Raw genomic sequence first — 28,000 nt, forward strand, 5'->3', positions numbered from 1 at the left:
GTCACTGCACAAAGGGGCAGGGTCATCCCCTGTACTTTAGTTTATCACCTGAACAAGTCTGGGCCCCGTGGGGCTGGGATCCCCCCAGAGCAGGGAGGTTTGACAGACTTGAGCAGCTCCAGCCCCAGCCAGCAGGAGGCAGCGCTACACCCCCTTGTCCTCGGGGCTCCGTGGGCAGGCTGGGCACAGGTCCCACATCTCGCATCCGGAGTCCGGCAGCCAATGGGAAAAGCAGTCCCCGGCTAACGAGGCAGAGTCACCCCATCTCGGTGTGCTCCTCAGAGACCCCCCTCCCCACAGAACCCCCAGGTCTGAGCCGGCGCCGGCCAGGGGGATCTCGCGTGGGTCGCGGCCCCGGGTGGGACGGGGGATGCCTAGCCGGAGATGGGCACGTGGCTGTCGCCGCCCTCGCTCCAGTTCGTCACCCACTCCTTCCTCTGGATGGTGCCCGTCTTCTCCTCGCGGAACAGCTGGCGCTCCTCCCGCGGGATCTTGATGGCGTGGTACTGCGGCACCACGGCCTGCTGGGGCCGGCTGCGCTTGAAGAAGCCCACCTGGAAAGAAGCCAGAGAAACGGAGTCAGCGCCCGGCCCCCTGGCAAGGCCCAGATGCCCCCGCCCCACAGGGGGCAGCTGGGGCAGGCCTGGGCCCCGGCAGACCGGAAGGGAGCAGGGGCGCCTCCGAGTGGCTGGTGCGTGCATCAAAGGCGGCGATGGGAAGCCAAGGCCAGAGACAGTGTCACCTCCCCTGCAGGCCTGCGCCAGGCTCATCCCCACGCATCAGGGACGGGCACAGCTCATTCAACGCCCCTGGCAACTCCCCAGACACTGGCCTGCCACACACAGGCACGCTCACCATCGGCACCCGCCCCCGCCACACCCAGGCGCTGGCCTGGCACACGCAGGCACGCTCACCATCGGCACCCGCCCCCGCCACACCCAGGCACTGGCCTGGCACACGCAGGCACGCTCACCATCGGCACCCGCCCTGGCACACCCAGGCGCTGGCCTGGCACACGCAGGCACACTCACCATCCCGCCCCCGCCACACCCAGGCGCTGGCCTGGCAGACACCGTGCTCCCCCAATAAGCCTGGCACACCCACACACTCATGCACTGTTGCTTCAGATGCTCTTGCACACCCATGCACGCCCCTTGCCCCCCGTGAACGAGGGGCGGGGCCGGCTGTTACCGCTAGGCCTCCCCAGCTTGTTTCTCCACCTCGGAGGGCTGCACGGCCAGCCGGGCCCGGTAATAGTTGGCGGCGTATGGGGCTGCGCGGCTGCTCCGCTGGAAGAAGCCGCACTGGGGAGGAAGCAAGGCCGAGGTGAGCGCGCGTCAGGCCCGGGCCAGAGAGCTGGACGTCGGGTTACGGACCGGGCAGGAATTCCTGGGGCGGGGGGAGGGGGGGCTAGGTGCCAGGAGGGGGCAGGGGAAGGGGAGTCCCTGCTTGGGGCTCACTCCCCCTGGTGGTGCACAGGAAGGGGGTGTTGCTGGGGGTGGGGAGGGGCAGGGGCCCAATCCCTGGGGGCACATCTGTCCTGGAGCAGGGACCCCCATGCAAGGGGCAGGGTAGCCGGGTCCCCCCGCCCCCCGGCTCTCACCTTCCACAGGACGGAGACCAGCAACCCCAGCACCAGGACCCCGGCCAGCACCGCGATCAGGATGATCCACCAGGGGACGCCCCGGGGCACCGCCGCGCTCGGGTCCAGGTAGATGGTGACGGGGATCTGGGGGGGAAGGCATGAGCAGGATCAGGATCAGGACCAGAGGCGGGGCAGGGGGCGGGGCTGGGCGAAGCGGAGCAGCCAATCAGGTACCTGCGTGGCGGCGTCCTTCAGCACCAGGTTCTGGATGGTGGATTTGACGGTGATGTTGGCGCGGACGAGCAGTTCCACGGAGGTCACGGCCGGGTACTCCTGGGGGCAGGGACATGGCTCAGCCTGGGGCCCCCCCAGCCCCCTGCCCCCCCAAGCTGTCCCAGGCAGAGGCAGGATTCTGCACCCCTTCCTGTCCTTCCGCGCGGTGCAGCATCAACTCAGCCCCTGCGTCCCACCCCAGAGCTGGCTGCCCCGGGCGCCGGCTCACCTCCAGGAAGGTGCTGTTCCACAGGCGCCCCCAGACAGTGAGCACAGCCGAGCGGTCGAAGCTGTGGAGCGGGCACTGGAAGACGAGGCAGCGGGCAGTGCCCCGGGCGCAGTCCTGGAGGGGGGAGACAGCGGGTCAGTGAGGGGGCGGGGGGAGCCTGACCCAGCTGGACAGCGGGGATGTGGCCAGGGTGCTCCACCCCAGAGGGGGTTGCAGGGACGAGCCGTGGGTATCCAGGCTGGAAAGCGCTTCATGGTGTGCGGGGAGGAGAGATTCCCGCCCCCCCCCCCCACACACACACAAATGAGTGATTCCCTCCCCAGGGCCCCCCCCACAGCCCCAGCCGGGATTACCCCAGCCCCCCCGCCCCCCGCCCCAATTTCCAGACCCCGGAGCCACTCACCAACGTGACATTCTTCCTCTCAGCGTGGGCGCGGTGCCACCAGGGCCCCGTGCTGGGCACCTCCGGGCGCTCGGCCTCCCTCCTGCTCCTGTCCTGCCCGTGGCTCTCCTGGGGGCGGCAGGAGAGGTCACAGGGCGGGTGCTGGGGCCCACGCCACCCATAGCCGCCCCCCAGCCCCTCAGTGATGCTGCAGCATGAGCTGTGCCCCCTGATGCCCCCTCCCCCATGCCAGTAGGGCAGGGCCCCAATCCCCATAGCTCCATCCCTGCAGCGGGGGGACCCCAGTCTCCTCCCCCCCCGTGGCCTGAGAGCCGGAGACCCCCCGAGCTGAGCAGCAGCCCCCAGCTCCCCGCCCCCCGTGCCACGTACCAGTGCCAGCCGTAGGGGGTTGGCTGCCGGGCTGCAGGCCACGCGCTGCCCGGGCCTGGCCGCCAGCTCCAGCCGCAGCGGGTAGAGTAGCCACTTGCCGTTGGCGATCTCGTGGGGCCACATGAGGTTGAGGAAGGCCGAGCCCAGAGTGTTGAGCGACTGGCCCCGGTTGGAGACCTGGGGGGGGCAGGGACCCTGAGCCAGGCGCCGCCCGGGGGGACACTCACTAGCCTGAGTCTGTGGGGCAGGGTCAAATGCCACCCACCTGCCCAGATGGGGAAACTGAGGCACTTTAGGGGGAAGAGATCTCCTGACTCCCAGCCGCCCCCCCCCCCCCCGCTCTAACCACTAGACCCAGCTCCCTTGTCCCAGATGGGAATGGACCCCGGCGTTCTGAACCCAGCCCCCCCCATGATCCTCAGCCCTCCCTTGTCCATGCTCAGGGTGGTCGCAGGGGAGGCTCAGGGTGAGGTCTGGTGGGGGGGGCGGGCGTTGCTACCCCTTCCCCGAGCAGGGTACTCACCGTCACCTCGTAGCGCACGGCACTGCCCACCTGGCCCTCAGTGCGAACAGCGCTCTCGCCCCGCACCCGGCCGCCGAAGAACAGCCGCCGCGGGACAGCCACGCTGTGGGGGGGGGGGGGGAGAAAACGGGGTAAGGGAGGGTGTCTGGGAGCCCCGCAGAGCCCCACCCCCAGACGGCTCCCCCGGCCCCCAGACAGCTTGCCTCGTCCCTGGCCCCACCCCAGCCCGCCCCGCCCCCCAGATGGCTCGCCTCGCCCCCGCCCCCCAGACGGCTCCCCCGGCCCCCAAGCTACCTCACCCCTGCAACCACCCCCACGGCTCCTCCCTCCACCCGCCGTGCCCCCCCAGCTGCCCCATCGGGGGCACTCACCCCGTGACGGACAAGGGCAGCTCAATGACCACACGTGCCCGCGCCGTCACAGGCCGCAGCCCCGGCTGCTCGCTGATCCTGGGAGAGAGAGACGGGGGGGGTAGGGGCGTCATGGGGGCTCCCCCCACTGCAACCCGCCAGTGACCAACTGCAATTCCTCCGACCCCCTCCACAGCCAACCCCCACCCCCTGAACATCACCCAGCCCCCATCACCTGTTTGCTCCCCACCCCGGCGTCCCCTGCCCCCACCCTGCCCTGCAGGGGGCGCTCACGTGCTCAGCTCCAGCTCCAGCTCCAGCTCCCGCGTCTCGATGGTGATGCCCGAGGTGCTGACAATGAGATAGAACCGCACCTGGGGGGGGCAGAGAGATCAGGGCCATGGGGGGGGGGCAGAGGCCAGGGGGAGCAAGAGGCAGGTGGTGAGATCTGGGCGCAGTGGGGGGGGCAGTGAGGTCTGGGCGCAGTGCGGGGGGAACAGGGGCACTGGAGGGACAGTGAGATCTGGGCGCAGTGCGGGGGGAACAGGGGCACTGGAGGGACAGTGAGGTCTGGGCGCAGTGCGGGGGGCACTGGAGGGGCAGTGAGGTCTGGGCGCAGTGCGGGGGGAACAGGGGGCACTGGAGGGGCAGTGAGGTCTGGGCGCAGTGCGGGGGGCAGTGAGGTCTGGGCGCAGTGCGGGGGCAGGAATTTAGGGGGCTGATCCCCACCTGAGCTCCGCGCTTCATGGGGTTGCCCAGCTCGCACTGCACTTGCGAGGCGTTCAGATTGGGCAGGCACGGCTGCTTCTCCTGGAAAGGACGAGACGTCAGAGCCCGGGGCCAACAACCCCTACCCCCACCCCCGGCCCCCCCACCCCGTCCTGTACCAGGCCGGGCCCGGCCCACGCGTCATGGGCCCGGACCCCGGAGTAGGGCAGGGCCTCGGGGAAGGTGGCCGTGAGCAGGGCCTCGTGGGCATCGTCCCCGTCCCGCTGCGGCGCCGCTGGGTCCGAGGGCAGGTTGGTGACCTGGATCTCCAAGGCCACGTCCTTCTGGTCGCTCATGGCGAAGACAGCCGTGCCATCGGCACCCCTGCAGTGGAGAGAGGCAGGCCCAGTGCCGCGGTGAGGGGCCCCTGTGGGCATCAGCACAGAGACCCACGGCATCCTGGAGACAGCAGGGGGGCACCATGCAGGGATCTGCCCCCAGACCCGCCCCCTGGATAGATCCCAGCCCCACCCGGCCAGCTGGGGCGAGAGGGCAAGTCTGAGAGGGGCCAGTACGTGTCTCTTACCCCTCCCCCCATCCTGGGCCCGCGGGGCTCAGCCCCCCCTCACCTGGGCAGGGGCAGGAAGTCGGCGTCCCCCACGCGGGAGCAGAACTGGTAGTGCAGCTCGAGGTTGCTCTGGCAGATCTTGTCCTCCCCGCAGCCCTGCTTCAGAAAATTCACCTGGGGACAACCCCCCCGGGGGGGGTTAGCTGGGATGGCCCCCAGGCAGCGCCCCTCCCCATCCGCGCTGCCCCCCTGCACAGCGCCCCGCCCCCCAGCACAGGCTCGCCCGCCGGCTCAGAGCCATCCCCCAGAATATTCCCGCAGACCGCTGCACGTGCTCCAGCCGCGCAGAGCACAGCTACGCCCACAGCACCGACGAACGACGCCCCCCTGGGGCGGGGCCCGGGCGCTGCCCAGCAGGAGACAGCGACACCACGCAGGGTTCACTCATCCAGCACTGACATGCAGCCCCCCCTGGGGTGGGGCCGGGCACTGCCCAGCAGGAGACAGCGACACTGCGCAGGGCTCACACAGCCAGCACTGACATGCAGCCCCCCCTGGGGCGGGGCCGGGCACTGCCCAGCAGGAGACAGCGACACCGCGCAGGGTTCACTCATCCAGCACTGACATGCAGCCTCCTCTGGGGCGGGGCCGGGCACTGGCCAGCAGGAGACAGCGACACCGCGCAGGGTTCACTCATCCAGCACTGACATGCAGCCCCCCCTGGGGCGGGGCCAGGCACTGCCCAGCAGGAGACAGCGACACCGCGCAGGGCTCACACAGCCAGCACTGACATGCAGCCCCCTCTGGGGTGGGGCCGGGCGCTGCCCAGCGGGAGACAGTGACACTGCGCAGGGTTCACTCATCCAGCACTGACATGCAGCCTCCTCTGGGGCGGGGCCCGGGCGCTGCCCAGCAGGAGACAGCGACACCGCGCAGGGTTCACTCATCCAGCACTGACATGCAGCCCCCTCTGGGGCGGGGCCCGGGCGCTGCCCAGCAGGAGACAGCGACACCGCGCAGGGCTCACACAGCCAGCACTGACATGCAGCCCCCTCTGGGGCGGGGCCCGGCGCTGCCCAGCAGGAGACAGCGACACCGCGCAGGGCTCACACAGCCAGCACTGACATGCAGCCTCCTCTGGGGCGGGGCCCGGGCGCTGCCCAGCGGGAGACAGCGACACCGCGCAGGGCTCACACAGCCAGCACTGACATGCAGCCCCCTCTGGGGCGGTGCCCGGCGCTGCCCAGCAGGAGACAGCGACACTGCGCAGGGTTCACTCATCCAGCACTGACATGCAGCCTCCTCTGGGGCGGGGCCTGGGCGCTGGCCAGCAGGAGACAGCGACACTGCGCAGGGTTCACACAGCCAGCACTGACATGCAGCCTCCTCTGGGGCAGGGCCCGGGCGCTGGCCAGCAGGAGACAGCGACACTGCACAGAGCTCACACAGCCAGCACTGACATGCAGCCTCCTCTGGGGTGGGGCCCGGGCGCTGCCCAGCGGGAGACAGCGACACTGCGCAGGGTTCACTCATCCAGCACTGACATGCAGCCCCCTCTGGGGCGGGGCCCGGCGCTGGCCAGCAGGAGACAGCGACCCCCCCAAAGGCTGACACCGCCTGGAGGAACAGAAGAGTCCCCGGTCTGGGCGCTGGCCAGGGCACCCTGACGAAAGGCGTCAGGGGATCGGCACCGCCAGGAGCTCGGATAGGGTGGCCAGATAGCAAGTGTGAAAAACTGGGACAGGAGGTGGGGGGGGTAATAGGAGCCTATATAAGAAAAAGCCCCAAATATCAGGACTGTCCCTATAAAATCGGGACATCTGGTCACCCTAAGCTCGGATCCCACCAGACGAGCTGCTCGCAGGGCAAGGGGCCGGGGGCCGGCAGTGGAGGGGGCAGAGCGCCTCCTGCTGGAGCCTGTTCCTGGCGGGGCTCCCGCCCGTGGGCTGAGCAGGCCTGAGTCTGCTGAATGGGAGCCCACGTCCCCGGGGGCCGTCACCCAGGAACCCGCCTCACCTCTGCCCTCTGGCTGCTGGGCAGCTGGGCGTTCAGCACGGGCATCAGCGGGGGCAGGGCGGCGGCCTGGACCTGGCGCTTGCTCCGGGCGTGCTCGATGCTGTACGTCAGCACCAGGACGATGGGGCGGAGCTTGTCCCGGATGCTGTCCTGTAATGAGGGAGCAGGGGGCTGAGCCCGCGGCAGGCCGGGGGGGCGGGGGCAGGGAGGCGGGGGGGACGGGGCTGGGGCAGCAGGACCCACCTGCAGCTGGAAGGTGGCCTTGACGCAGGCAGGGACGCGCTGGTGGGGCAGCTCCACCACGTCCGAGAACTGGTGTTCGGGGTCCGTGGGCTTCCGGTCCAGGAAGGCGACTCTAGGGGCCTGGCCCAGCTTCCGCCGGTCCACGTCAGCGTCCAAGGTGTACGCGAGCGCTGGGGGCGGAGGGAGGGAGGGCGGGCATGGGCTCTGCTGCGCCTTCCATTCCTGGGGAGATTGCTCACCCCTCAGCAAAATGCAGCCACCTCTGGGGTGGGCACGGCAGCTGTGTATACGGGGATCTGTCACCCAGTGCTGAGATGCAGCCACCTCTGGGGTAGGGCTCCCCAGGTAGCTTAGAGCACCCTCAGGGTTGCTCTGGGTTGTGTCCTGCTTCCCTTAGCATCCTCTGGGCTCTGGGAGACAGAACAGCTGTGGGGCAGCGTGCTCTGGGCATCTCCCTGTGCCGGGTCTGGGAGCAGGGCCGATGCAGGGTGGGTATTCTCAGGTGGTATCCTCCCGCCCCCCCACGCGCAGCACGTCCAGGCCTGGGGAGCGCAGGGCCTGGCCCAGCCCGGCAGTACTCACTGACGCGGGGGCTGTAACTGGCAGGACTGGCCGTGTAGCTGAAGCAGGCTCGTACGTCCACGCTGCACAGGGAAACCACAGAAAGGCTCGGCCTGAGACAGGGCCAACGTCAAACCAGCCGTCCCTCCCGGCTGGGGGGACTCAGCACCCCACCCTCCGAGGAGGAGGAAGAGCAGAACCAGGCTCTGAGCAGCAGCTGGGACCAGGAAATTGCCCCTTTCGTCGGGGTCAGAGCGCGCCGCTGCCCTCGAGATGGGCGGCGCTAACCCCATTGTGCCCCTGGGGAAACTGAGGCAGGGATTGGCCCAAGGCCCAACAGGTCAGTAGCAGTACTGGGCACAGAACCCAGGAGTCCTGGCTCCCTGCCCTACTCCCTACCGGCTCTAACCACTAGACCTCCCTCTCTCCCTGGGTGTGGAAAGTGTGCGTGGCTGGCGGGGGTGATACAGGCACAGCTCTGGATCCCAGGGAGCCTGGGAGTGGGGGCGAGGACGGGCAGCACCCTCCCCAGGCCCGCTCTCACCAGATGCCCAGGTGGTGGGGGCAGTTCCTGCTCTCCAGGTCGATGTTCGGGGGGGAGAGGGAGACGTTCTTGGAGACGTGGATGACGGGCCGGGCTCTGCAAAGCAAGAGGGGAAACCGCTGGCAAAGGCGCCCGGCCGGCCCACGCCCCGGCTGCACCAGGCCTCCAGCTCTGCACGGTGTGCGGGTCCCATCCCCTCCGCACGCCGGGTCCAGGTGGACCAGTCGGCTGCGCCAGCGTCACCCAGGGGGCTGATCCAGCCGGACGCAGTGCAATGCCCAGGGCTGGAGGGGCCAGAGTCCCACCAGGCCGCTCCCTGCCCAGCACACGGCCCCGTCCATCGGCCTGGGGCAGCCGGTGCAGCGGGCAGTGCCCACCTGTACAGCACCACGCTGTCCGAGAGTGAGCCAACGAGCAGGTCCGGGTAGAGATTCCCGTCGATGTCCAGGCCCCCGGACAGGGAGTAGCCGAAAGTCCTCACCCCAACGCCTTCCCCGTCCAGGACCTGCAGGAGGACAGACAGAGAGCTGGGGAAGCAGCAGCTGCCTCTTGGGGGCGGAGCCGTCAGTGTTTAGGACAGGAAGTGAAGGGGGATCCTGGACCCCAGGGGACCAGCAGGGGAGGGGCTTAGGAACCTGTGGACCCCACAGTTCAGTGGCACCCTCCAACTCCCGTGCCCTGTTTACGCCCTCTCACCTGGGCCGGTTTGGTGACGATGCCCAGGTTGCTGCCGTGGTAGATATAGACCTTGCCGGCTCCGTCAAACGGGGCTCCCACGGCGATGTCTGTGGGGGGAGGGGGGCAGGGTTACGGCTGGAGCAGGCCAAAATGGGGCTGGGGCCCCCCAGGCACTAGGGCCAGAGGCAGGGCAGTTCCCCTGCCCAGAGCTGGATACGTGCCACGTGGGGGGGTCCCTCCCTCCTGCAGGGGCAGCTCCGTTCCCCAGACCCCGTAACCCAGCTGAGCAGCCAGCCCCATTGCCCCCACAGCCCATACCCACAGGGGGAGCCCCCCAAGGGACGGCGCCGGGACCCCAGGTCAGCCCCAGCCAGGCTCCCCATGATCTCCCCTCCCCTGGCTGCCCGGCCCCTCACCCTGGAAGCCGTCCTGGTTGAGGTCGCCGAGGGCGGCGAGGCCGATGCCGAACATGGAGCGGGAGGTGCCGTTGAGGCGGATGGGACGGGCGCCCTCCCAGCGCCCCGCCTGGTTGATGTACACGTAGGCGGCCCCGCCGATCTCCTCCTGCCGATCGAAGAAGTGGGGCGCCCCCACCACCAGGTCCATCCAGCTGGGCAGGGGCAGAGGGGAGCAGGGTCAGGCCCAGCCCCTGCCAGCGCCCGCCAGCCCCGGGGCTCCGAGCAGCAGCCACGTCCCGACCCCCCAGCCCCCGGCTCACCCGTCGCTGTTCAGATCCACCACGGCCACGGCGTAGCCGAAGGAGGAGGTGAGCTGCTCCCCGGGCAGGATGGCCTCGGGCACCAGGCGGTTCACGTTGTCCCGGCGCAGGATCAACACGGCCCCCGTGTGGTTGGCCCGCGGCGCCCCCGTGACAAAGCTGAGCTGGTCCTGCCGGGTCAGGCCCTTCCCCGAGTCGACGGAGAAGCCTGGAGCGGGGGGGCAGAGCGACAGGCAGGGTTGGTGCTGCTGGGGGGATGGAAGGGTCCCTTAGGAGCAGGGGGCCAGGGACTGGCCTGGCCCTACTCTCAGCTCGGGTGGGGTGAGGCCAGGCCAATCGCCCCCCCCAACACTTGCTGAGTCCCCCGCTGCTAGATCCCAGGTGGGAGGGAACAGATGGGTTCTGTCCAACGCCGCGCCCTCGGCCAGCGCAGCCCGGGGGTCCGTGGGCACCACACTAGCCAGACACACCGAGACCACTGCCCCCTGCTGGGTGGAATCAGCATGGCTCCTGCGTGTGGCAGAGGCTCTGTACTGCGCAGAGCTAGAGGGGATTCCCGCGCAGCTGCCGCAGCGGGGGCTAGGCTGGAAGGACCTGGCACCTAATCCGTCACACGCTGAGCCAGGACGTGGCCGCCGGAGGCCGGGCCGTGAGCCGGGGCAGGACCCCACACCTGGGGCAATTTGAGGCTGGATGGATGCCCCCCCGCTGGGGAGAGGAGAGGTTTGGCTAACACACACCAAGTCCACACACAGGCTCCCAGGGGCTGGACAGAGCTGGGGGAAGGGGGGGTCTGGGAGGCACCAGATGTGGTCTCCACCCACCCATCCTCAACCCCACAGGGTGGCCTAATGCCAGGCCCCCCACCCCCTTCTCCATATTGGGGAGGGGGCCCAGATCACACTGATCCCCAGCGCCCAGCCCCTCTGCTGCTCCGTGTGTGTCTGTCTGTCTCTCTCTGCTCAGCCCCCCAGCCGGGATACAGCCACGGGGGCGGGAGGATGCGGGGGCCAAGGGGTGTGACCAGGAAGCTGGACACACCTCATATTTCAGATACCAGAGTCCCGGCTGGGTCCCCAGGCCCAGCGTCGGGTGGGGGGCAAGGCCCAGCAAACACCCGGCAGGCGGGGGAGGGGTGACAGTTCTGCAAAGGGGGGCGGGGGGGAGGATTGCCCAAAAACAGCAGCTGAGTGAACCCCCCCCCCCCCACTAACATGTCTCTGCTCTGCCCAGGCCTCCGGCTGCCCCTCGCCGTGCCACAATGTAGATAAATCTCTGATAATTTTCATATGACTTTACATTGTGCCTCTTCATATAACCTTGTGGTGGGTCTATCCACGTGTGACCTCTGTTTTCATGGGACTTTGTATCAAAGCCTCATTTAGAAACTTTGCATTGCCCTTGGTATAATATTATAGCCCCTAAGGATAGAATAAGATAGAAGAAAATTTTCTTTGTGCTAGCAGTAGAACAAGAGCTCCCCCCCCCCACTCTTAATCAATTGCCCTGTTGAATGAATGAGGTGTGGATGAGCAAGGCATGGAAGGCAGCACCTCCAGACAGCCTCAACTGTTGGAGAGGGGCTGGGAGCCAGACCCAAGGACAATAAAACGTGTCAAGTGGGCTCATTAAAGACAAGCAGACATACCGACGGCCTCGGGGGTTAGAAGCAAGCACCTTCTTTTGGAAACACCCTCTTTGCAGCATTGGGACAACACTCAAAAGAAAGCAGCACAAAGGACCAATGGACACAGACACAGAGTTTGAATCTGGTCTAGATTTGCATAAGAGGAAAGCTGCTATAGAAGTGAGGTGTCTTGCAGAGGACCCCGGGTCTCGTCTTGTCAACATGGGAGCATCGATCCGGATCGACAGAAGCCCGGCTCCACCCCCTCCTCCATCTAACTCACCTGGCCAGTGAAGTTAAGGGGAGCAACTAATTGGTAACAACAAGACGGAGTGTGTTTGTGTGTGTGTGTGAGTGTAAGTGTAATATATTATATGCATATGATACAGTGTTAATGAACACATGTATTACTAATAAATGTGGCGTTTTGTCTTATTCCCCCTGAAAAGATCCTGGGCAGTACTTTAAGTACAACCTCAGTTTCCCTGTGGTGCTCTCTAATAGCACATTGGACCACCCTGGAATTTCCAGGAGGGTGGGGGGGTGTCTGGTGGTAGGAGCTGAAAGAGGTGGGGGTGGGGGTCAGGACTCCTGGGTTCTATTCCAGCAGCTCCAGGCATGCTGCCAAGCCAGCGGCTCCCCCGGCTGGTTGCTGAGCGCCCCCCCGGGATGATGCCAGGCAGGGCGTGCCCGTGCGACGGCCGAACCAGGCGCTGCTCCGTGGCGTCCGTCTCTGGGGCCCATGCCAGCAGCGGGTCCGCACGTGGGAGCTCCCTGCAGGCAGGAGTGGGGGCGATGGGGGGGCAGCAGCCAGGGCTCAGCGAGGGGGAGTACATCCTGCTGGCATGCGCTGGGGAGAGCCATGCACCCCCGAGCAGAGCGACACCCCCCCCCACATCCCACAGGACACACCGCATGCAACACACAGCCCAGGCAGCACCTCGGGGACCCTTCCAGGCTCCGCGTCCCTCTCCCAGCAGGGATCCCCAGCCCCCAAACGGCTGCTGACAGAGTGGTGCTGACCCCCCTCCCATCTGCAGCCCCCCACAACACCTCCCGCCCAGGACCCCCCAGCACTGCAGCCAGCCCGGATGGGGTCCAGCACCCGTCCCCGGAGCCTGGAACGTTCCCCGACGGCACGGGCACAAGACGCTCACGCCCAGCAGCAGAGCTGGCCTCCCCCGGCGCTGGGACTGCCCCTGCTCACGGCCTCCCCCGGGCACCCCGGGGGGCAAGGGACGGTGCTAGCACCTAGAGACGTAAGGGGCAGGGGCTGCTCTGAGCAGGTGTCCCCAGGGATCCTCCCCCCTGCTCGGGGCCTGGGGACAGCGGGACGCCCTCTGAGCGGGGCAGGGTTCACGCCCCCTCCCCGGTGCCACAGCCAGCAGAGGGCAGCAGAATCCATGTTCCCCGGGCAATGAGCACCAGGACGTGTAAATCCCTGGGCACTAGCATCCAGCCTGGCACGTGCAACCACAGAGTGGGGGAGCTGCGGGGGAGAACCGCACAGAGACAGCTCCGAAATGGGGAGAGGGAAGGTGGGGGGGGGTGCGTGTGGGGTGTGTGCAGGGTTTGTGTGCTCGTGTGTGTGCACGGGCAGGGACGGAGGTGTCTGTGCAAGGACAGTTTGTGCACACACATGGGGACGTGCCTAGGGAGGGGCAGGGGTAAGTATGAACAGGGGTGTGGGGCTGCGTTCAGGGAGGGGCATCAGTCACCCTTCTCCCCCCCACACGCTATGGGGCAGGACCCGGGCGTGGCGCCCCTCGCTGGCCCAGGAGCAGAAAGGAGTTTTCATTTCCCCTCAGCTCCAAACGCCAAGAGGAGAACGCCGAGCTCGGGGGTGGGGGGCAGGTGGCGTCCCCAGGGGCGGCACAGAGCTGGGGTCCTGGCCGGCTGCTCGCTCGCTGACAGGCGGGCACCACACGCCGCCGCGGTTACAAACCTAAGTTGCTATTCTGGGCCACGTCGCCGACGGTGCCGGGCAGCCGCTCGCCGGGCTCTGCCGTTTTATACACCAGCTGATCGGGGTCTGCGCTATGAACGTTTGTCATAAACAACAGACCTGTGGGGCCGCGCCAGGCCGGGGGGCGGGGGCAGGGAAAGAGAGAGAGAGAGAGAGAGAGAGAGTTAAAGGATGGAGACCCCTCCCCACCCAGGCAGTGGGGAGCCCCGGGCGAGGGAACCGAGGGGTCGGCCCCCCGAGCAGCAGAGACTCTCCGATCGCCCCATTTCCCTCGCTGATTTCCTTCCCCGCGGGCCTGGGGGCCAAAGACTCAAATGGCCACTGCCAATGGCCGGGGGCTGGTTCGGCCCTCATGCCCGGCCCTGCCTGCCGCCTGGCGGCGCTCCCTACCGAAGTAGCTGTTGGCGGGCACGGGGATGAGGGAGGGGTCCTGGTCCTTCTCCCCCCCGGCTTCGTAGGGCCCGTCGTCGTAGGTAACCAGCTCCAGGGAGCTCTGGTTTACCAGCTCCACGCGCAGGTCCCCTGCCAAACCAGAGAGGGGTTAGTGGGGGCAGGGTGGCACAGGGGGGAGGACTGGGGGCAGTAATAGCACAGGGGGGCGGGGATGGCACAGGGGGCAGGGACGGCACAGGGGGGCAGGGATGACACAGGGACATCACGGGGGGCAGGGACGGCATGTGGGGGCAGGGACGGCACGGGGGGGGCAGGGGGCAGGGACGGCATGAGGGAGCAGGGACGGCATGAGGGGCACAGGGATGACACGGGGGGACGGGGGGCAGGGATGGCACAAGGGAGCAGGGACGGCATGGGGGGCACAGGGATGACACGGGAGGACGGGGGGCAGGGATGGCACAAGGGAGCAGGGACGGCATGGGGGGCACAGGGATGGCATGGGGGGGGGGGGGAAGATGAGGACAGTCTTGGATCCTCTGCTGCCTGGCACAGAGGTTGGAGCTTCCAGCGTTGGGTCTGAACTGAAGGTGGCCACACTCCCTAAGGAGAGAAATGGTTCTCCCCTTCCCCCCCCCCCCCCCCCGCCCATGGGCTCCTTCCCCCATCCACACACCCCCCCAGCCATGGGCTCCTTCCCCCATCCTCCCCCCCCACTAGCCAAGGGCCCCTTCCCCCACCTGCCCCCCCAGCCACGGGCCCGTTCCCCACCCCCCCGAGTTACCACCAGTCCCAGGGTAGCTGGGCCCATGCTCCGATCTGGGGGGCGCCCGGTCCCCAGTGTCTGTGGGCCTGGGGTGAGAGGAGGGAACGCCCGCGGGCCCCCGGCCTGGCTCACCCTTCCAGTTGTAGGTGCCGGGCGCCCCGAAGAGTACGTAGTGGTTGTCTGCGGTGAAGCCGGCCGACACCCCCTGCTGGCAGAAGCCGAAGCGCTCGTGGCCCTGGGGGCGCCCCTCGCAGAACTTCCACTCGCCCCCGTCCAGCTCCTCTCGCACCGTCAGGTCCTGGCTCAGCACGTAGCAGCGCCCGATGACGTCCCGCGTCTCCAGCGGCTGGTTCACCCGGTTCCGCGATTCGTAGAGGTGGGCGCAGGTCTGGGATCGAGCCGGGGGATGACAAGCGGGACGGGTTAGAGAGGGTCCCGCCCCCTCTCCCAGGCTCCCCCCATCACTCGTGAAACACGAGGGCCCCCCACACGGGGGTCCTGGCTCTTCGGCTGATGGCTCTGGGGAGCGACTCGCCTCAGGCCACACACCGAGTCAACAGCAGAACCCAGGCGTCCTGGCCCAGCCCCCCAGGTCTAACCACTGGCCCCCCACTCCCTTCACAGCCAGGGAGCGAACCCAGGCGTCCTGGCCCAGCCCCCCCAGGTCTAACCACTGGCCCCCCACTCCCTTCACAGCCAGGGAGCGAACCCAGGCGTCCTGGCCCAGCCCCAGCCTGCCCCCCTCCAGGCTCTAACCCACTAGACCCCCATCCCCCCCCCCCCCCAGAGGGCAGAGCAGTGGGCGTCGCCCCCCCCCCCCCCCCGGCAATGCCACTCACCACGATCTTGCCGCCGGCCCCTTGGCTCTTCACGCTGACCCCCAGCCACTGGTTTTCCTTGCTCTCCTTGTGCAGGTCCACTGGGGGGAGGCGCAATCAGCCGCCAGGCAGACAGCCCCCCCAGGGCCCCTGACAGAGACCCACTGCCAGCCCCCCACCCCTCCCCTTGCAGTGTCCCCCCCGCCCCCAGCAGATCCTTGGCCCAGGATTCCCACCCACTCTCCCATGGGCAGTGCCGGGCACCAGCCCAGAGACAGCTCGGCCAAGGGCCATGCACAAGGAAACGGGGCCAGATCCTGCTCTGGTGGCATAAATCAGGGGTAACCCCCCCCCCCCCATTTCAATGGAGCCACTCTGGATTTGAGGGCAGGGTCACCCCCACTCCCACTGTGGATTTATGCTGATGCCACCAAGGGCAGGTTCCGCCCCCCCCCCCCCGGAGTGCCCGTACCTCCCTCATCGATGGGCACGCGCCAGCAGTCGTTGATCTCGCGTGTCAGGGGGCAGGCGTAGAGGCCACCGGTCCGGTTCGCCCTCTGGCCCGGGAGGCCTGGTGCCTGCGGGGCCCCCACCAGCATCCTGGGGGAGACGGGCGAGCGTCAGTGGAAGGGGGGAGATGGGATCAACCACCGCCGGACGCCCCTCGGGACGGGGCTGCAGTGACGCCGGGCTCCCAGCCTGGGGGGCAGGGGGCACAAGGGGCCCATGTACAATTGCCAGGGGACAGCCCCCTGCCCCCCAGGTCAGTGCCCGCTGCGTGGCCGAAAGGAGCTGCCGGCCCCGGGACAGCAGTGCTGCAGAGACCCCCAGGAGTGGGGCGGTGCCGGAGCCCTGTCCCAGGGAGGGGCCCGGCGGCCCTAGGGCTCCCCTGGCCAGATGTGCTGGGGGATTTGGGGGAGACCGTTGGGCTGAGACCCAGCCCAGTCAATCCATGAGCTGGTGCCCAGGGGCAGGCGGGAGTGACCTTGGGCAGGGGGGGCCCTGCTGCGGGAAGGAGGGTGGGCTGAACAGGGGGAGGGGACCCATGGCTCAGGACAGGGGGGGTCCCGGGGGGCAGGGGGCTCCGCTCTGCGCTGATCAGCCGTGTCCAACAGCTGCAGCCTCGGAGGGGGGCCCCCGCTCCCGCCTGAGAGCTGTTCTCAACCGCCCTGGCCACTCGCTGGGAGGGGGGCAAACCACAGCTGGATCCCCCCGCCCCCAGATGTTAGCCTGCCTCACGCCCCCGGGACCAGCTGCGGGGTCACAGCCAAGGGGTCAGGGGGAAGGGCACTCGCCCAGCGCCAACTACTGCTGCCCGCTTGAGACAGAGAGACGGGGCAAGGCCGGGCTGGCGCCAGCCAAGTGGGGCAGAGAGCCAGGAATGGGGGGACCCCGAGACTGCAGGTGATGGGCGGATCCTAGGCGATGATGGGCGTGTGCACAACACACAGCCCCGCGCAACCACCCACCGAGACAAACACACACACACCCCAAAGCCCCGCACCACACCCTGCACACACACACAGCCCCATGCAACCACCCACTGAGAGACACACACCCAGAGCCCCACGCAGCACCCTGCACAACCACACACAGCCCTGCAAAACCACCCACCGAGACACACCCAGAGCCCCACGCAACACTGCACGCAACCACCCACCGAGACACACACACAAAACACCCTGCAAAAACACCCCCCCACCCCCCCACACACACACACACCCCCACAGAATGGAATGGGTCATGCTCCCCTGGGCACTCACAACCCCCATGTGATTTTGCAGGCACGCGCACACACACACACACACACACGCCCACCCCCACCCCACAGAGCGAAGCACTGAGTTTGCCCTTGCCTGAGGCGAAACCCAAGGTCTGATCTAACACCTGGGGGGTGGGAAGAGGCCAGGCCAGCCCCAGGCCCCATTCCAGGCCCAGCAGCTGCCCCCAGCCTCAACCCCACGGGAAGCTCCTTGGACCCAGCCCGGCCCCGATTCAAGCGAGACGCCTGGAGCGCAGAGCCGCCCCTCTGCTCCCTGACTCCAACCCGGGCGATAGGGGGGGGCACGGCCAGGCCAGGAGAAGAGGGGACCCTCACACCCACAGAGATGGCTGGTGGGGGGGGACAGCTGTGACCCCCCCCCCACCCCAGGCTGCACCCAGAGCAGGGACACAGACAAGGTGAAACTGACCACAGAAATGGGCAAGACCACCCCACCTCTGCAGACTGGGAAGGGGGGGGCTGGATCCGGGGGGGGGGGGGGCAGATTCTGATGGGAACAGCCTGGAGCTATGCCAGGAGCCAATCACCACATACAATAAATAACCAGGACCAGAAGCTGCTGCTTAGTCACCGGGTAATTAATCACCAGGAGCAGGGGCAGGGATGCGGGATTGGGGGAGGGGCGACAGAGCGGGGGGGGGGGGGGGTCTCTGCTCTTGGCCGGGATCAGGACTCAGCCGCGGGGGCCACGCTCCAGTCTCAGGGCTGCCACACCGGACAGACCCGGAGCCAGGGGAGGGGATCGGGCCCCTCGCCCACCGGCCCCCGCCCAACACCGGGGAGGAGCCCCCAGGCCCCCACGGAAAGGGTTTGCCCGAGCCTGGGGCAACGGCAACATTGGATCCTGGACACACGCAGGCTGGAGCCTGAACGCGCCTCGTGCACACTGCTCCCTCGTGCGCCAGCACCCGCTCGCACCAGCACCCGCTCGCACCAGCATGGCATCTGCCCCTCTCCCACAGAGGCCCGTGGCCGTCCCATGCACACCGCTCCCTCGTGCGCCAGCACCCGCTCGCACCAGCACCCGCTCGCACCAGCACGGCATCTGCCCCTCTCCCACAGAGGCCCGTGGCCGTCCCGTGCACACCGCTCCCTCGTGCGCCAGCACCCGCTCGCACCAGCACGGCATCTGCCTCTCTCCCACAGAGGCCCGTGGCTGTCCTGTGCACACTGCTCCCTCGTGCACCAGCACCCGCTCGCACCAGCACCCGCTCGCACCAGCATGGCAGCTGCCCCTCTCCCACAGAGGCCCGTGGCCGTCCCGTGCACAAACCCCCAGGCACGGGCCCTGGCACACAGACAGGCGAGCTCCCATTTCCTGGCAGCCCCAGCCACGCTCACTCTCGCCAAGTGCTCCCCTCGGCACTGCATGCGCCCAGCTCTGCCCCCGGCACACAGACTCGCTCTCGCCCACGACTGGCCGGGACGCCGGGCCCCAGTGGCGAGAGGTGGCAGGGGTGTGCCCGGGACCAAGCAGCAGGGACTGGCCACAGCTTCAGAGCAAGTGGGCTCCTGCAGCCAGCAACTCGGGGTGGCCACCAGCCCCAGGCCTGCCACGCACAGGGACCCTGGGGCTGGGCCTTGGCTTAGTTCCATTGTCGTCGCCAGTCGGCCCCTTCGCTGACTAGCGCCAGGCCAGCAACAGAGCAGCCTATGGACCCTCCACAGCTGGTGCTTCTGCTGTGCCCCCCCAGTGCCCGCCCCCCCCAGCGCCCCCTGCTGGGAGCTCCCTCCCAGGCCAGCGCTCCTGCCCCACCCCTCACGGCCACCCCCCCAGCGCCCACCCCCAGCCAGTGCCCCTGCCCCCCACAGCGCCCCATGCTGGGAGCCCCCCCCCCAGGCCAGCACTCCTGCCCCACCCCTCACAGCCCCCCCAGCGCCCGCCCCCAGCCAGTGCCCCCTGCTGGGAGCCCCCCCAGGCCAGCGCTCCTGTCCCGCCCCTCACAGCCCCCCCAGCGCCCACCCCCAGCCAGTGCCCCTGCCTGCCCCCCACAGCGCTCCCTGCTGGGAGCCCCCGGCCAGCGCTCCTTCCCTGCCCCCCACAGCGCCCCCTGCTGGGAGCCCCCGGCCAGCGCTCCTTCCCTGCCCCCCACAGCGCCCCGTGCTGGGAGACACCCCCCCCCCCCGCCAGCGCTCCTGCCCCGCCCCTCACAGCGCCGCCTGCTGGGAGACCCTCCCCCCGGCCAGCTCTCCTGCTGCTCCCACAGGGAAAGAGAAGCCAAGGAGGCAGGAGAGCTCACAAGAGGAGATAGAGACGGAGCCGGTAAAAATAAACTGGAATTCACTCCAAATAACTCGGCAGCAACATGCCCAAAAAAGGACAGGGCCAGAGAGATCCCATGAGCGTCTGTGCTGGCCCAGGGCACCAGGGCAGCCACCTCGGGGGTCCCAGGGGCTGGGCACGGAGCCACCCTGCACCTTTCCTACGCCCACCCCCAGCACGCACCCCCCTCACCCCTAACTCCCCACTGGGAATGCACCAATGCTGCCTCGGTTTCCCCAGCGCCCCACCCTGCTGCCATCCCCGCTCAGCTCCCACGCTAAGCCCCCCAAGGGATCCCATTGTCCAGACGGGCTGCCCCTGCCTGGCACTTCAATCCACAGCCCAGGGCAGCCGGACCTGGGGCCCCTGCGTCTCATGGAGATTTCGTTTCCTTTGGCATCACTGCTGATCCCAACACGAGGCATGCCAGGCGCATCCCCCTGGGCTGGTGCCACAGGCCGGCTCTGTGCCGTCGTCAGTCAAGACCAAGAACCCCAGAGTCACACCCGGCTAACGCCCTCAGGCGGCGGAATTGGGGCCCAGGACTGGGCAGGATCTTTCCTTCTCCCTCTGGCCTGGGTGGCAGGACACCTGGGTTCTATTCCCAGTTCTGCCACTGACCCGCTGAGTGACCTTGGGTGAGCCCCAGCCCCTCTGTGTGACTCAGTTTCCCCTCCTGCCTCTTGGCTGCCTTATCTAGTTAGGCTGTGAGCTCCTCAGAGCACAGATAGTTTCCAACTCTGCTGGTGCAGCGCCTGGCACGATGGGGCCCCGATCTCAGGTGGGGCCCCTGGGCCCTGTGGCCATATAAACCATACCCCTGCGTTTGCACCCGGCTCCCAGACCAGTGCGCAGCAGTTCGTGCTCCCTTTGCGCTGTGGAAGTGACTGTGCAAGGTGCAGGGCTCGGGGACTCGGCCGGACACAGAGCTGACGCTGAGAAACGAGCCAGATGGACCCCAGAAATACCCCAGTGCCAGGGATGGGACGGACCCGACTCCCACTCCAAAGCCCTCGGCGCCGAGCCTCCTCCTCGGCAGCGCGCAACGGCCCGGCCGGTATTTGCACTAATCCTGCGCTTTGTCCGTGGCGTCGCAATGCAAGAGCGGCAAGAGCAAATCCCCCCGCGGGGAGGAATTCCGGGAACGTTTGACAGGCTTCAGCCTAGAGAACGAGAAACATGACCAAAGCTCCCCCCGGCCCCAAAAAACAGACAGACGCACGTAGGGACCTTTCCTGCGCCAACCAGGGCGTGAGATCCGAGCTCCCCAGCACCTGTTCATTACCCAGACTGACCGGCCTGCGACCCGCCCAGCTGGCATTTGACCAGCTCAGCCCAAAGGGATTTGGTTTTACGAGAGTTTTTATCTTCTCCGGGCAGCGACCTCCCCTCCAGAGACACCCAGGGACAGATCGAATCTAAGTGCATGGTGCCAGCGAGGGCACTGCTCTGAGGACACTCACAGCAGCCAGGCACTGCCGGGGCTCCGAATGGGGCTCCGCTGCCAGGGGCCCAGCCCCGGGAGCTCCCCCAGGAGGTCACGCTGCCAGCGCCCACTGGCAGCTCTGCGGAGAAGCCAGCCGCTGCCCCCGAATCCAAATCAGAGTTGGCAGAAACCGTGACAGGCTGGGAGCCAACAAAGATGGCGCCGGAGGCGTGATAAGGGACAGCACATTCCCCTGGTGCCGCTGCGCCCACGCCAGCCCTGCGTCACCACCAACAGGGGGCACTAGCACCACCAGCCATGACTCACCCGGCTTCGAGCAGCTGCCAGGAGCCCCCAGTCCCCCCCCCCGATGTCTCAAGGGGGGCACTGAAGAGCCCCTGGGGAGCATTATAAGACTACAAGCCTCACCCCCCTTTCTCACCCCATGTTTTGCTGTTGCTCTGTGCACTCGATGCGCCCCACCCCAGAGGTGGCACCATCCCAGGGACGCAGCGCAGGGCAAGTTTGCAAAGGGGCTAGAGAAGCACCATATTCCCACCCCCGTGGAGCAGATGTGGGGCCGATGCTGCTACTGCTGCCGCTGGGGCAGGCCTGGGGGGTTCTCAGCCTCCCACCCCCACGGATCAGAACTATCGATTTCCTCTCCCGGCTCAGGCTCCGATCCCCGCTGAATCATTTACCAGGGAGGGGGGAACCCAGGGATTGGGCCCAGGGCAGCTCGAAGAGTCTGGGCCCCTTGACTAAATGGCCCATTAATGATTCTGAGCAGGGCCCACAGCTCCATTCATATTCATGAGGGCTTTGTTTAACCCTTCGCAGGCTTCCTCGGCAGCAGGGCACACACTGGCCCAGCTAGGAGCTGCCCACGTCCCTTGCCCCAGGGGGCCCTGTCCCTGCACCCAGCGAGAGCCCAGCGGGACACCGCCAGGCTGAGGATCGCAAAGCGCTGACATGGCCACCGTCCATCGCTCCTGTATCACCAGCAACACCATGGCCCTGTCGCCCCGCACGCTGCCAGCCCCAGCGCACGGCCACCGACCTCGCTACACGTACAGACTTCAGCGGGCTAGTGGACAGAGCACAGCATTGGGACCAGGGAGCCCTGCTCCCACCTCTGCCACAGGGTGACCTTGGCCAAGTCCTTTCCTGCCCCGTGCCTCAGTTTCCCCATCTGCACAATAGGGATAATGACACTGTAAAGTGCAGGGGGGGGATTATTACACAGCCCAGCCCAGCTCTGCGCCCCCCCCTGACACGTTCTCCCACCAGCAGGTCTGTGCCCCCCTGAATGGGGGGGGGGGGAGAGGAAGGAATTGCTGTGGTACAAGCTCCCCAGACTGTGTCCTCTCCCACTGCCCCTGGGGATCTGGGCATCTGCTCCTGCATGGGGGGCACCCGGCTTGCTCCAGACAGTGCCCCTCCTCCGCCCCCCCTGGGGCACCACCAGGGCAGGATGCCTGACAAGGACTATCCCCAGCCCAGGCTGGCCAGCCCCGCACCCTGGCTCTGGCCAGCCCTAGCCCCATGGGGTCTGTGTACTGGTCAGAGACACCTCCAGGTACCCCCTGGCTGGGCAGCCCCCACCCCCCTGGAGTGGATAGAGCTGCCCCCTTACCTGACCTGACAGGTGCCGCCCAAGGTCACCCAGAGAGTCAGGAAAAGAACCCAGGAGTCCGGACTCCCGCTCACCACTAACAACACTTAGCTCTTAGGGGTGACTCCGGATTGACCCTGCGGGAACTGAGATCCGAATCCGGCCTGATTCCATTGCGGTGGGGGGTGACTCCGGACTGACCCTGGACAGACTCTGCCCCCGACACCGGGGTCAGTCTGGGTTTCCCACTGGAGGCTGGATCTGGCCCGGGGACCGCACGAGCGGATCGGAGAGAATACAGGGAGCGACCCCCCCCCCCCCCCAGCGGGTCGGTGAAGTTCCGGGGGGGGGGGGACGCAGGGCCAGGCAGCCTCCTGGGGTAACAGACGTGACCGTGCGAACCTCCCCCCCCCCCGCAGAGACCCCTCCCCCGCGAGGAAGTTACTATTTAGAGCCACGGGACGGGGGGGGTCTGAGCTCTCCCCCCCCCCCGGAAACTTGCTAGGAGCAGCGCGGGGGGGGGGTTGTTTTCACAAATCATGCGGAGCGCCCGGGGACCCCCCCCTCACCCCCACGGGAAGGCTCCGGGGGGGGGGAATAAGGCGACCCCCCCCCCCGCACTCACCAGCTGGCGGGCTCGGGCCGGAGCTGCCGGTGCAGGGCCACGGAGAAGCCGAACAAGCTGCCGCCGGCCCCGTCCTTCAGCAGCGGGTCGGTCCCGTCCAGGTTGAAGGCGGCGCCCGCCAGGAGCTGGAGGCCGAGGCCGCAGAGCCAGGCGCCCGGCGCCCCCCGCATGCTGCCGGCCCCGGGACAGGTGCGTGGGAAACCCCCGGCTGAGCAGCGCCCCCCGGGCCGGGCCGGGGCTTCGGGGCCGGGCAGCTGCCGAGGGCGCCGCCCCCCTTCCGAGCATGTGCTTTGCAGGGGGAAGCGCCGCTGAAATGCAGCCACCTCTGGGGGGGAGCCAGGAGCGCGGGCGGGGCGGGGCGGGGGGAGGAGCCGGATCGCCGGGGGGGCTGGCCAGGCCGCCGGACTGCGCATGTTTCACCCCCTTGGGGTCACTGGGCTGCAGGGGGATGGGCTCAGAACAAGCAAACGAGTCACCCACTAAGGGCATGGCCCAGTTCCCGCAGCACCAGGGGCAGCGGGCGGGCCAACCCCGTGTTCTTCGCTGTGAACCAGCTGCCACGTTCCACCCCAGAGGCGGCTGCATGTCAGCAGGCAGGGACTGATCGTTGCCAGCGTCAATCTGCAAAGCACCTTGGGGTGCTGCCTCTGGCTGCCAAAGGCTGGAGCAGCTGGGAAGCCCCTGCCAGCGAGCTCCCTGCCGCTGAGGTCCCCACAGCCAGAGCTCCCCCCCCCCCCAGCCGCAATAGCGCGCCGGCTGGGACTGGGGCAGGTTGGGACCATCTGCAGCCAGCACCCCCTGCTGGGAGAGGCTGGGAAAAGGGGATAGAGCCCCCCCAGCAGCGGGCATGCCTACACGCTGTCCCGTGCTTCGTTACACAATGTGGGCTGGAGGGAGTTTGCAAAAGTGGGTAAGAGTGAAGCCCCGGGGCTCTCCCTTCCTGGGCAGGAAGGGCGGGCAGTGCTGCTCCCACTGCAGGACGGTTGCAAACGGCCGGGCCCTGGAGTACAGGCCTGACCCCAAACGGGAGCACGGTGGGCGTCACATTTTTCCAGCACATTTCCAGCTATTTTTAAACCGCTCCCGCTCCCCACGGGCGTTACAAGATATTTATGAGTTGGCTCCAGCTCGGATGCTGGATGCAGCAGCCCAAGAATCAGGCGACCCTTGACCTTCCTCCCCCAGTTGGTTCACTTCTGCTCCCCAGGGCCGAGGCAGTGCTGGGACAGATGGGGGGACCCCGCCCCTTTGCAGAGCCCCATCTGCCTGATGGCCCCACGAGCTCTTCCTTCGCAGTGGAACCTGGGAACGGGCCCGATTCAAGCCACCGGCCCAAGGGAGCATATGGCGTTAGCCTCCGTTAACTCCCTCCACCTGCACGTCCCCCCCCAAACATTCTGTGCCACACCCGAGACCTGAGATCAGACCCCCAAATTCCCCCCGCCCTCTCGGCAGCATCCGGCGGGAGAAGGCTGGTGTCGCTCAGGTCCGGCGTCCGTGGGGGTCTGGACTCGGAGGCAGTTGTGGGTGGGAAACGAGGAACAGACGGTGTAAATGAAACCGAGCCTCGGGGCGTCCCCTCGGCACGGAGGGGGCACTCGGCCATCTGTCGGCTCGAAACGCGGCCCGACGGCCACGCCCCAAAGCCAGGTCCTGGAGCCTGGTTCGCGAAGCAAGACGCTCTCAGCGTCTCTCGCTCCCTGCTGCTCTTCTGTAGGGTAGGGGTCTCAAACTGGGGGGCGGGACCCCTCAGGGGGTCACGAGGTTATTACATGGGGGTCACGAGCTGGCAGCCTCCACCCCAAACCCGCTTTGCCTCCAGCATTTATAAGGGGGTTAAATATATGAAGTGTTTGAAATGTATAAGGGGGGTCACATGCAGAGGATTGCGGGGTGAAAGGGGGCACCAGAACAGAAGTTTGAGAACCACTGCGGAGGGTTTGTAAAGCTGCCCTGCGCCGGCTACATTCACCCCCTGCCGACCCCCAAGAGCCGGAGGTTAGTTTCAAACCCACGAGATTTTTTAAAACAATGATCTGGGGCTCTCCCCCTTTGGATCCCACTCGGGCCGGGGTGAAGCTTTTCTCTGCAACCACAAAAGCCAGAAAGTTCCTTTGCTTTTGTAGCAAGGGGCCAGGCTGAACGTCTTCTGTCATGGCAGGATTCAAGGACCCGGGGCTTGGAGAACAATCCCGACCGTCAGCAGCACCCGTTGGGATCAACGCCTGCGTTTCTGCCCAGTGGAGCGGGACGAAAAACACCCAATATTGACCAGCAAATGGCCACTTCACAGATCACCTGCCTGCCTCCCGTGTCATAGGCCAGAGACTGTCCCCCATCCCTCCTGCACTAAACCCAGCGTGTCTGGTTAAACCATCTTCCAAAAAGCCCTCCAGCCTGGCTGCGAAGATCCCACGGCCTGAAGGGTGGAAGGGCCAGGCTGCTGGGAGAACGCCATTGGGCCTGCCAGCGTTGGTCAGCATCTGAGATTCTGCTTCACTTCCTGTCCTAAAACTGGAGCCTAGCCCCTCTGTGCCCTGGGACAGAGCTGCCCCGTGCCGCCCGCCGGCTGGCTGCTCTCACCAAGGGCACGTTTGCCGGGATCCTTTGCAATGGGAGGTGTCATGGAATTGGCATTGTGCTGATTCCCTCCCCCTGGAGAGAGCTCCGGCATGTGCGTGTCCCCTCTTGGAATCACGCCGCTGTGCCCCCCCATCGGAGCGTTTCAGCTTCAATACAAGTGCCGACTTCCACAGGCAGCGTCCCTGGGGTAGAAGATTCGGTTGGCTTCGACCCCTCCGCTCCCCCTGGCTTCTGAGAGCCCCTTTCAGTGGCAGCCAAGCGACGTCAGGGGCTGGCAGCGGGGCTGGGTCGGCCCTGGCTCCCCGAGCCGGCTGGATCCAATTCAGGGGGAGCTGAGTCTCGTGAGTGCCTCAGGGGGCGGTGGGTGGGGCTGGCAAAAAGAACTAGGCCAGAGAAGGGAAAAACCTCTGTGGGTGTGGAAACAGCTAGAGCCAAAGAGCATCAGGGGCTGGGAGCGGAGCACTGAGAACAGAACTCTCTGAACCCTGTCCCAGGGCCGAGTCCTTCCGCCCCTCCCGGGAGCATCCTCCCCCCATGGAAGACAGAGGGGAAGAAGCTAGAGAGTAGAGGGAGGAGGGCGGATGGCAACGTGACGACAGGGCACGGAATCAGCTGGTCCGTGCCCATATACCCGCCTGGCACCTCTCTGCAGTGGCCGGCTCGGCCTCCGGAATCTCAGCTTTCATGCCTAGCCGTCAGAGGGGCGAAGGAAACCTCAGAAACGTGACCCACGAGTAACCCAGGCAGCTACGTCTGCCGGAGTCTGCACAGAGCCTGGGCCAATAGCTCAGAGAAGTGTGAACCGTCCCCTTCATCGCGGGGAGGGGTGGACTCAGATTCCCAGTGCCGAGCATGGCTAACGCCTCCAGCCCTCGTGTGGAGAGGGGGGCAGGGTCCCTTTGGGGGCCCCGGCAGGGGGCGGTTGGGAGATGCCGCTGCTCATTTGCCCCCCCCCCCCGCAGAAGGGCCCCGCAGAGCTTAGCGAGTCCACGATGAACCGCGGCCTGGCCCCACTGGATGTCAGGAGGTCGGCGCTCAACACCCCCCCCCCTTATTTCCCCATCTGACCCCACGGAGTGGCTACAGTGCAGGGCTCCTGGGCTCCGTTCCCAGCGCTGCCACCGGCTGCGGGCAACTCCCAACCCTCAGAACCGGGCACTGATGTGGGGGACCCCAACTTGAGCCATCTCAGGCCTGGTTCTCAGAAGATGCCGAGCGCCCGCAGCACGTCCGGCCCGGCTGGGCTCTCTGCCTCCGACACAGGGAACAATTCGATCCCCTCACGCCCCCCCGGCTGCCTGGGCTCCGGAGAACGTGGTTGTGTCGCTGGAGGCAGCAGATCTGTCGCCCAGGCGCGCGGGGAGTCAGCCAGGGCTATTTTTACACGGTCACTGTGCTAACTTTGGGCCAAGCGACTCTGGAAGCTCCAGCCAGAGCGTCTCCTGGTGCGAGCAGCTAAATTCAGCCCTGGAGCTGCGTTGGGAAAGGCGCCGAGTGAGGAGTGGGCGACACGGCTGAGTAGGGGCTGCCCTTCTCCTTAGCAGGGCCCAGCTGTGGACTACGCTGCTAGAGGTGCCATCTTACACTTCAGCCACGGCCACGGATGGCCACATCCGTCACGGGCAATGAAGATCCCATTGGCCTGGTACTTCTTCCACTCCTGTCCCAGGCCGTGGCATAGGGTTACTGCATGCTGGTAAACAGCTGCAACGTTCCACCCCAGAAACAGCTGCACGGCAGCCGGGAGTGAACGATCCCTGCAAACGCCGTCTCTAAAGTGCTCTGGGATCCTGCTAAAGAACCGATATTCAGTATCAAGGAGCCACAGGCCCGGTGCTCTCCGACAGCTCTGGAGCCGTCACACTCTCACTGGGGTCAGCCCTCAGCTGCACCGTCTGCTGGGACTGAACCTCGGAGCCGTCAGACCCCGGTGTCGAGCTGGGAGCTCCCTGGAGCGAGTCCACCTGGACTGAGCACCCAAGGGAGACTTGCACCCCCGGCTTCCGGACTCTGCAGTGACTCTCGGCCAGTGGGGTAACAGCAGGAGGGTTTCTTAGCCATCTGGACACGGCGCAGACAGTCCTTAGTTAACACAGAGAACAATTGAATATTTTTCCCCCCATGTTAAGTTCTCCTCACACCTTCTACGGGTCATCTCGATTCTCACTTCAAAGTTTTTTCTTCTGCTGCCACTGATAGCTCATCTCAGTTGATTGGCCTCTTACAGTTGGTACGCGTACTTCCACCTGTTCACGTTCTCTGTATGGATAAATATCTTCTGTCTGTGTGTTCCATTCTATATGCATCTGAAGAAGTGGGCTGCAGCTCACGAAAGCTTGTGCTGAAATAAATGTGTTAGTCTCTAGGGTG

The 28,000-nt window shown here is 66.8% G+C and overlaps 1 protein-coding gene and 1 long non-coding RNA gene across 9 annotated transcripts; one reads left to right on the forward strand and one right to left on the reverse strand.

The window, feature by feature from the left end:
• Position 1: 1 nt before the first annotated feature.
• Positions 2 to 23,351, reverse strand: ITGA7 (integrin subunit alpha 7). Of its 8 annotated transcripts, XM_054012572.1 has the most exons (27): positions 23,048 to 23,351; positions 15,808 to 15,935; positions 15,357 to 15,436; positions 14,650 to 14,905; positions 13,752 to 13,883; positions 13,341 to 13,460; positions 9,769 to 9,976; positions 9,467 to 9,660; positions 9,069 to 9,157; positions 8,750 to 8,877; positions 8,373 to 8,468; positions 7,850 to 7,911; positions 7,268 to 7,437; positions 7,025 to 7,174; positions 5,070 to 5,182; positions 4,620 to 4,824; positions 4,462 to 4,542; positions 4,027 to 4,106; positions 3,754 to 3,831; positions 3,383 to 3,485; positions 2,860 to 3,036; positions 2,491 to 2,598; positions 2,088 to 2,201; positions 1,820 to 1,918; positions 1,604 to 1,729; positions 1,192 to 1,304; positions 464 to 554 (listed from the first exon to the last, which is right to left on the reverse strand). In XM_054012572.1, the coding sequence occupies exons 1-26, from the start codon at positions 23,215 to 23,217 to the stop codon at positions 1,194 to 1,196; spliced, it is 3,378 nt and encodes a 1,125-aa protein (XP_053868547.1). In that variant the 5' UTR covers positions 23,218 to 23,351; the 3' UTR covers positions 464 to 554; positions 1,192 to 1,193. The 8 variants fall into 8 exon arrangements, with proteins under 8 accessions (XP_053868546.1, XP_053868550.1, XP_053868551.1 ...); XM_054012571.1 differs by lacking the exon at positions 1,192 to 1,304 and having other exon boundaries at positions 2 to 554; XM_054012575.1 differs by lacking the exons at positions 1,192 to 1,304; positions 23,048 to 23,351 and adding an exon at positions 22,444 to 22,733 and having other exon boundaries at positions 2 to 554.
• On the forward strand, positions 23,156 to 28,000 carry LOC128828163 (uncharacterized). Its single transcript, XR_008443167.1, has 2 exons — positions 23,156 to 23,236; positions 25,209 to 28,000. It is a non-coding gene; the product is annotated as an uncharacterized LOC128828163 (long non-coding RNA).

The sequence above is a fragment of the Malaclemys terrapin genome, chromosome 23 (genome assembly GCF_027887155.1).
Source record: "Malaclemys terrapin pileata isolate rMalTer1 chromosome 23, rMalTer1.hap1, whole genome shotgun sequence".
Lineage (NCBI taxonomy): Eukaryota > Metazoa > Chordata > Testudines > Emydidae > Malaclemys > Malaclemys terrapin.

Excerpts from the sequence above, each read along its gene's own strand:
- ITGA7 (XM_054012571.1), bottom strand. The coding sequence starts at position 23,217 with ATGCGGGGGGCGCCGGGCGCCTGGCTCTGCGGCCTCGGCCTCCAGCTC. Across the intron at positions 3,037-3,382 it reads CCGTGCGCTACGAGGTGACG|GTCTCCAACCGGGGCCAGTC; the intron begins GTGAGTACCCTG and ends TGCCCCCCCCAG. Across the intron at positions 1,730-1,819 it reads TGAAGGACGCCGCCACGCAG|ATCCCCGTCACCATCTACCT; the intron begins GTACCTGATTGG and ends CTTCCCCCCCAG.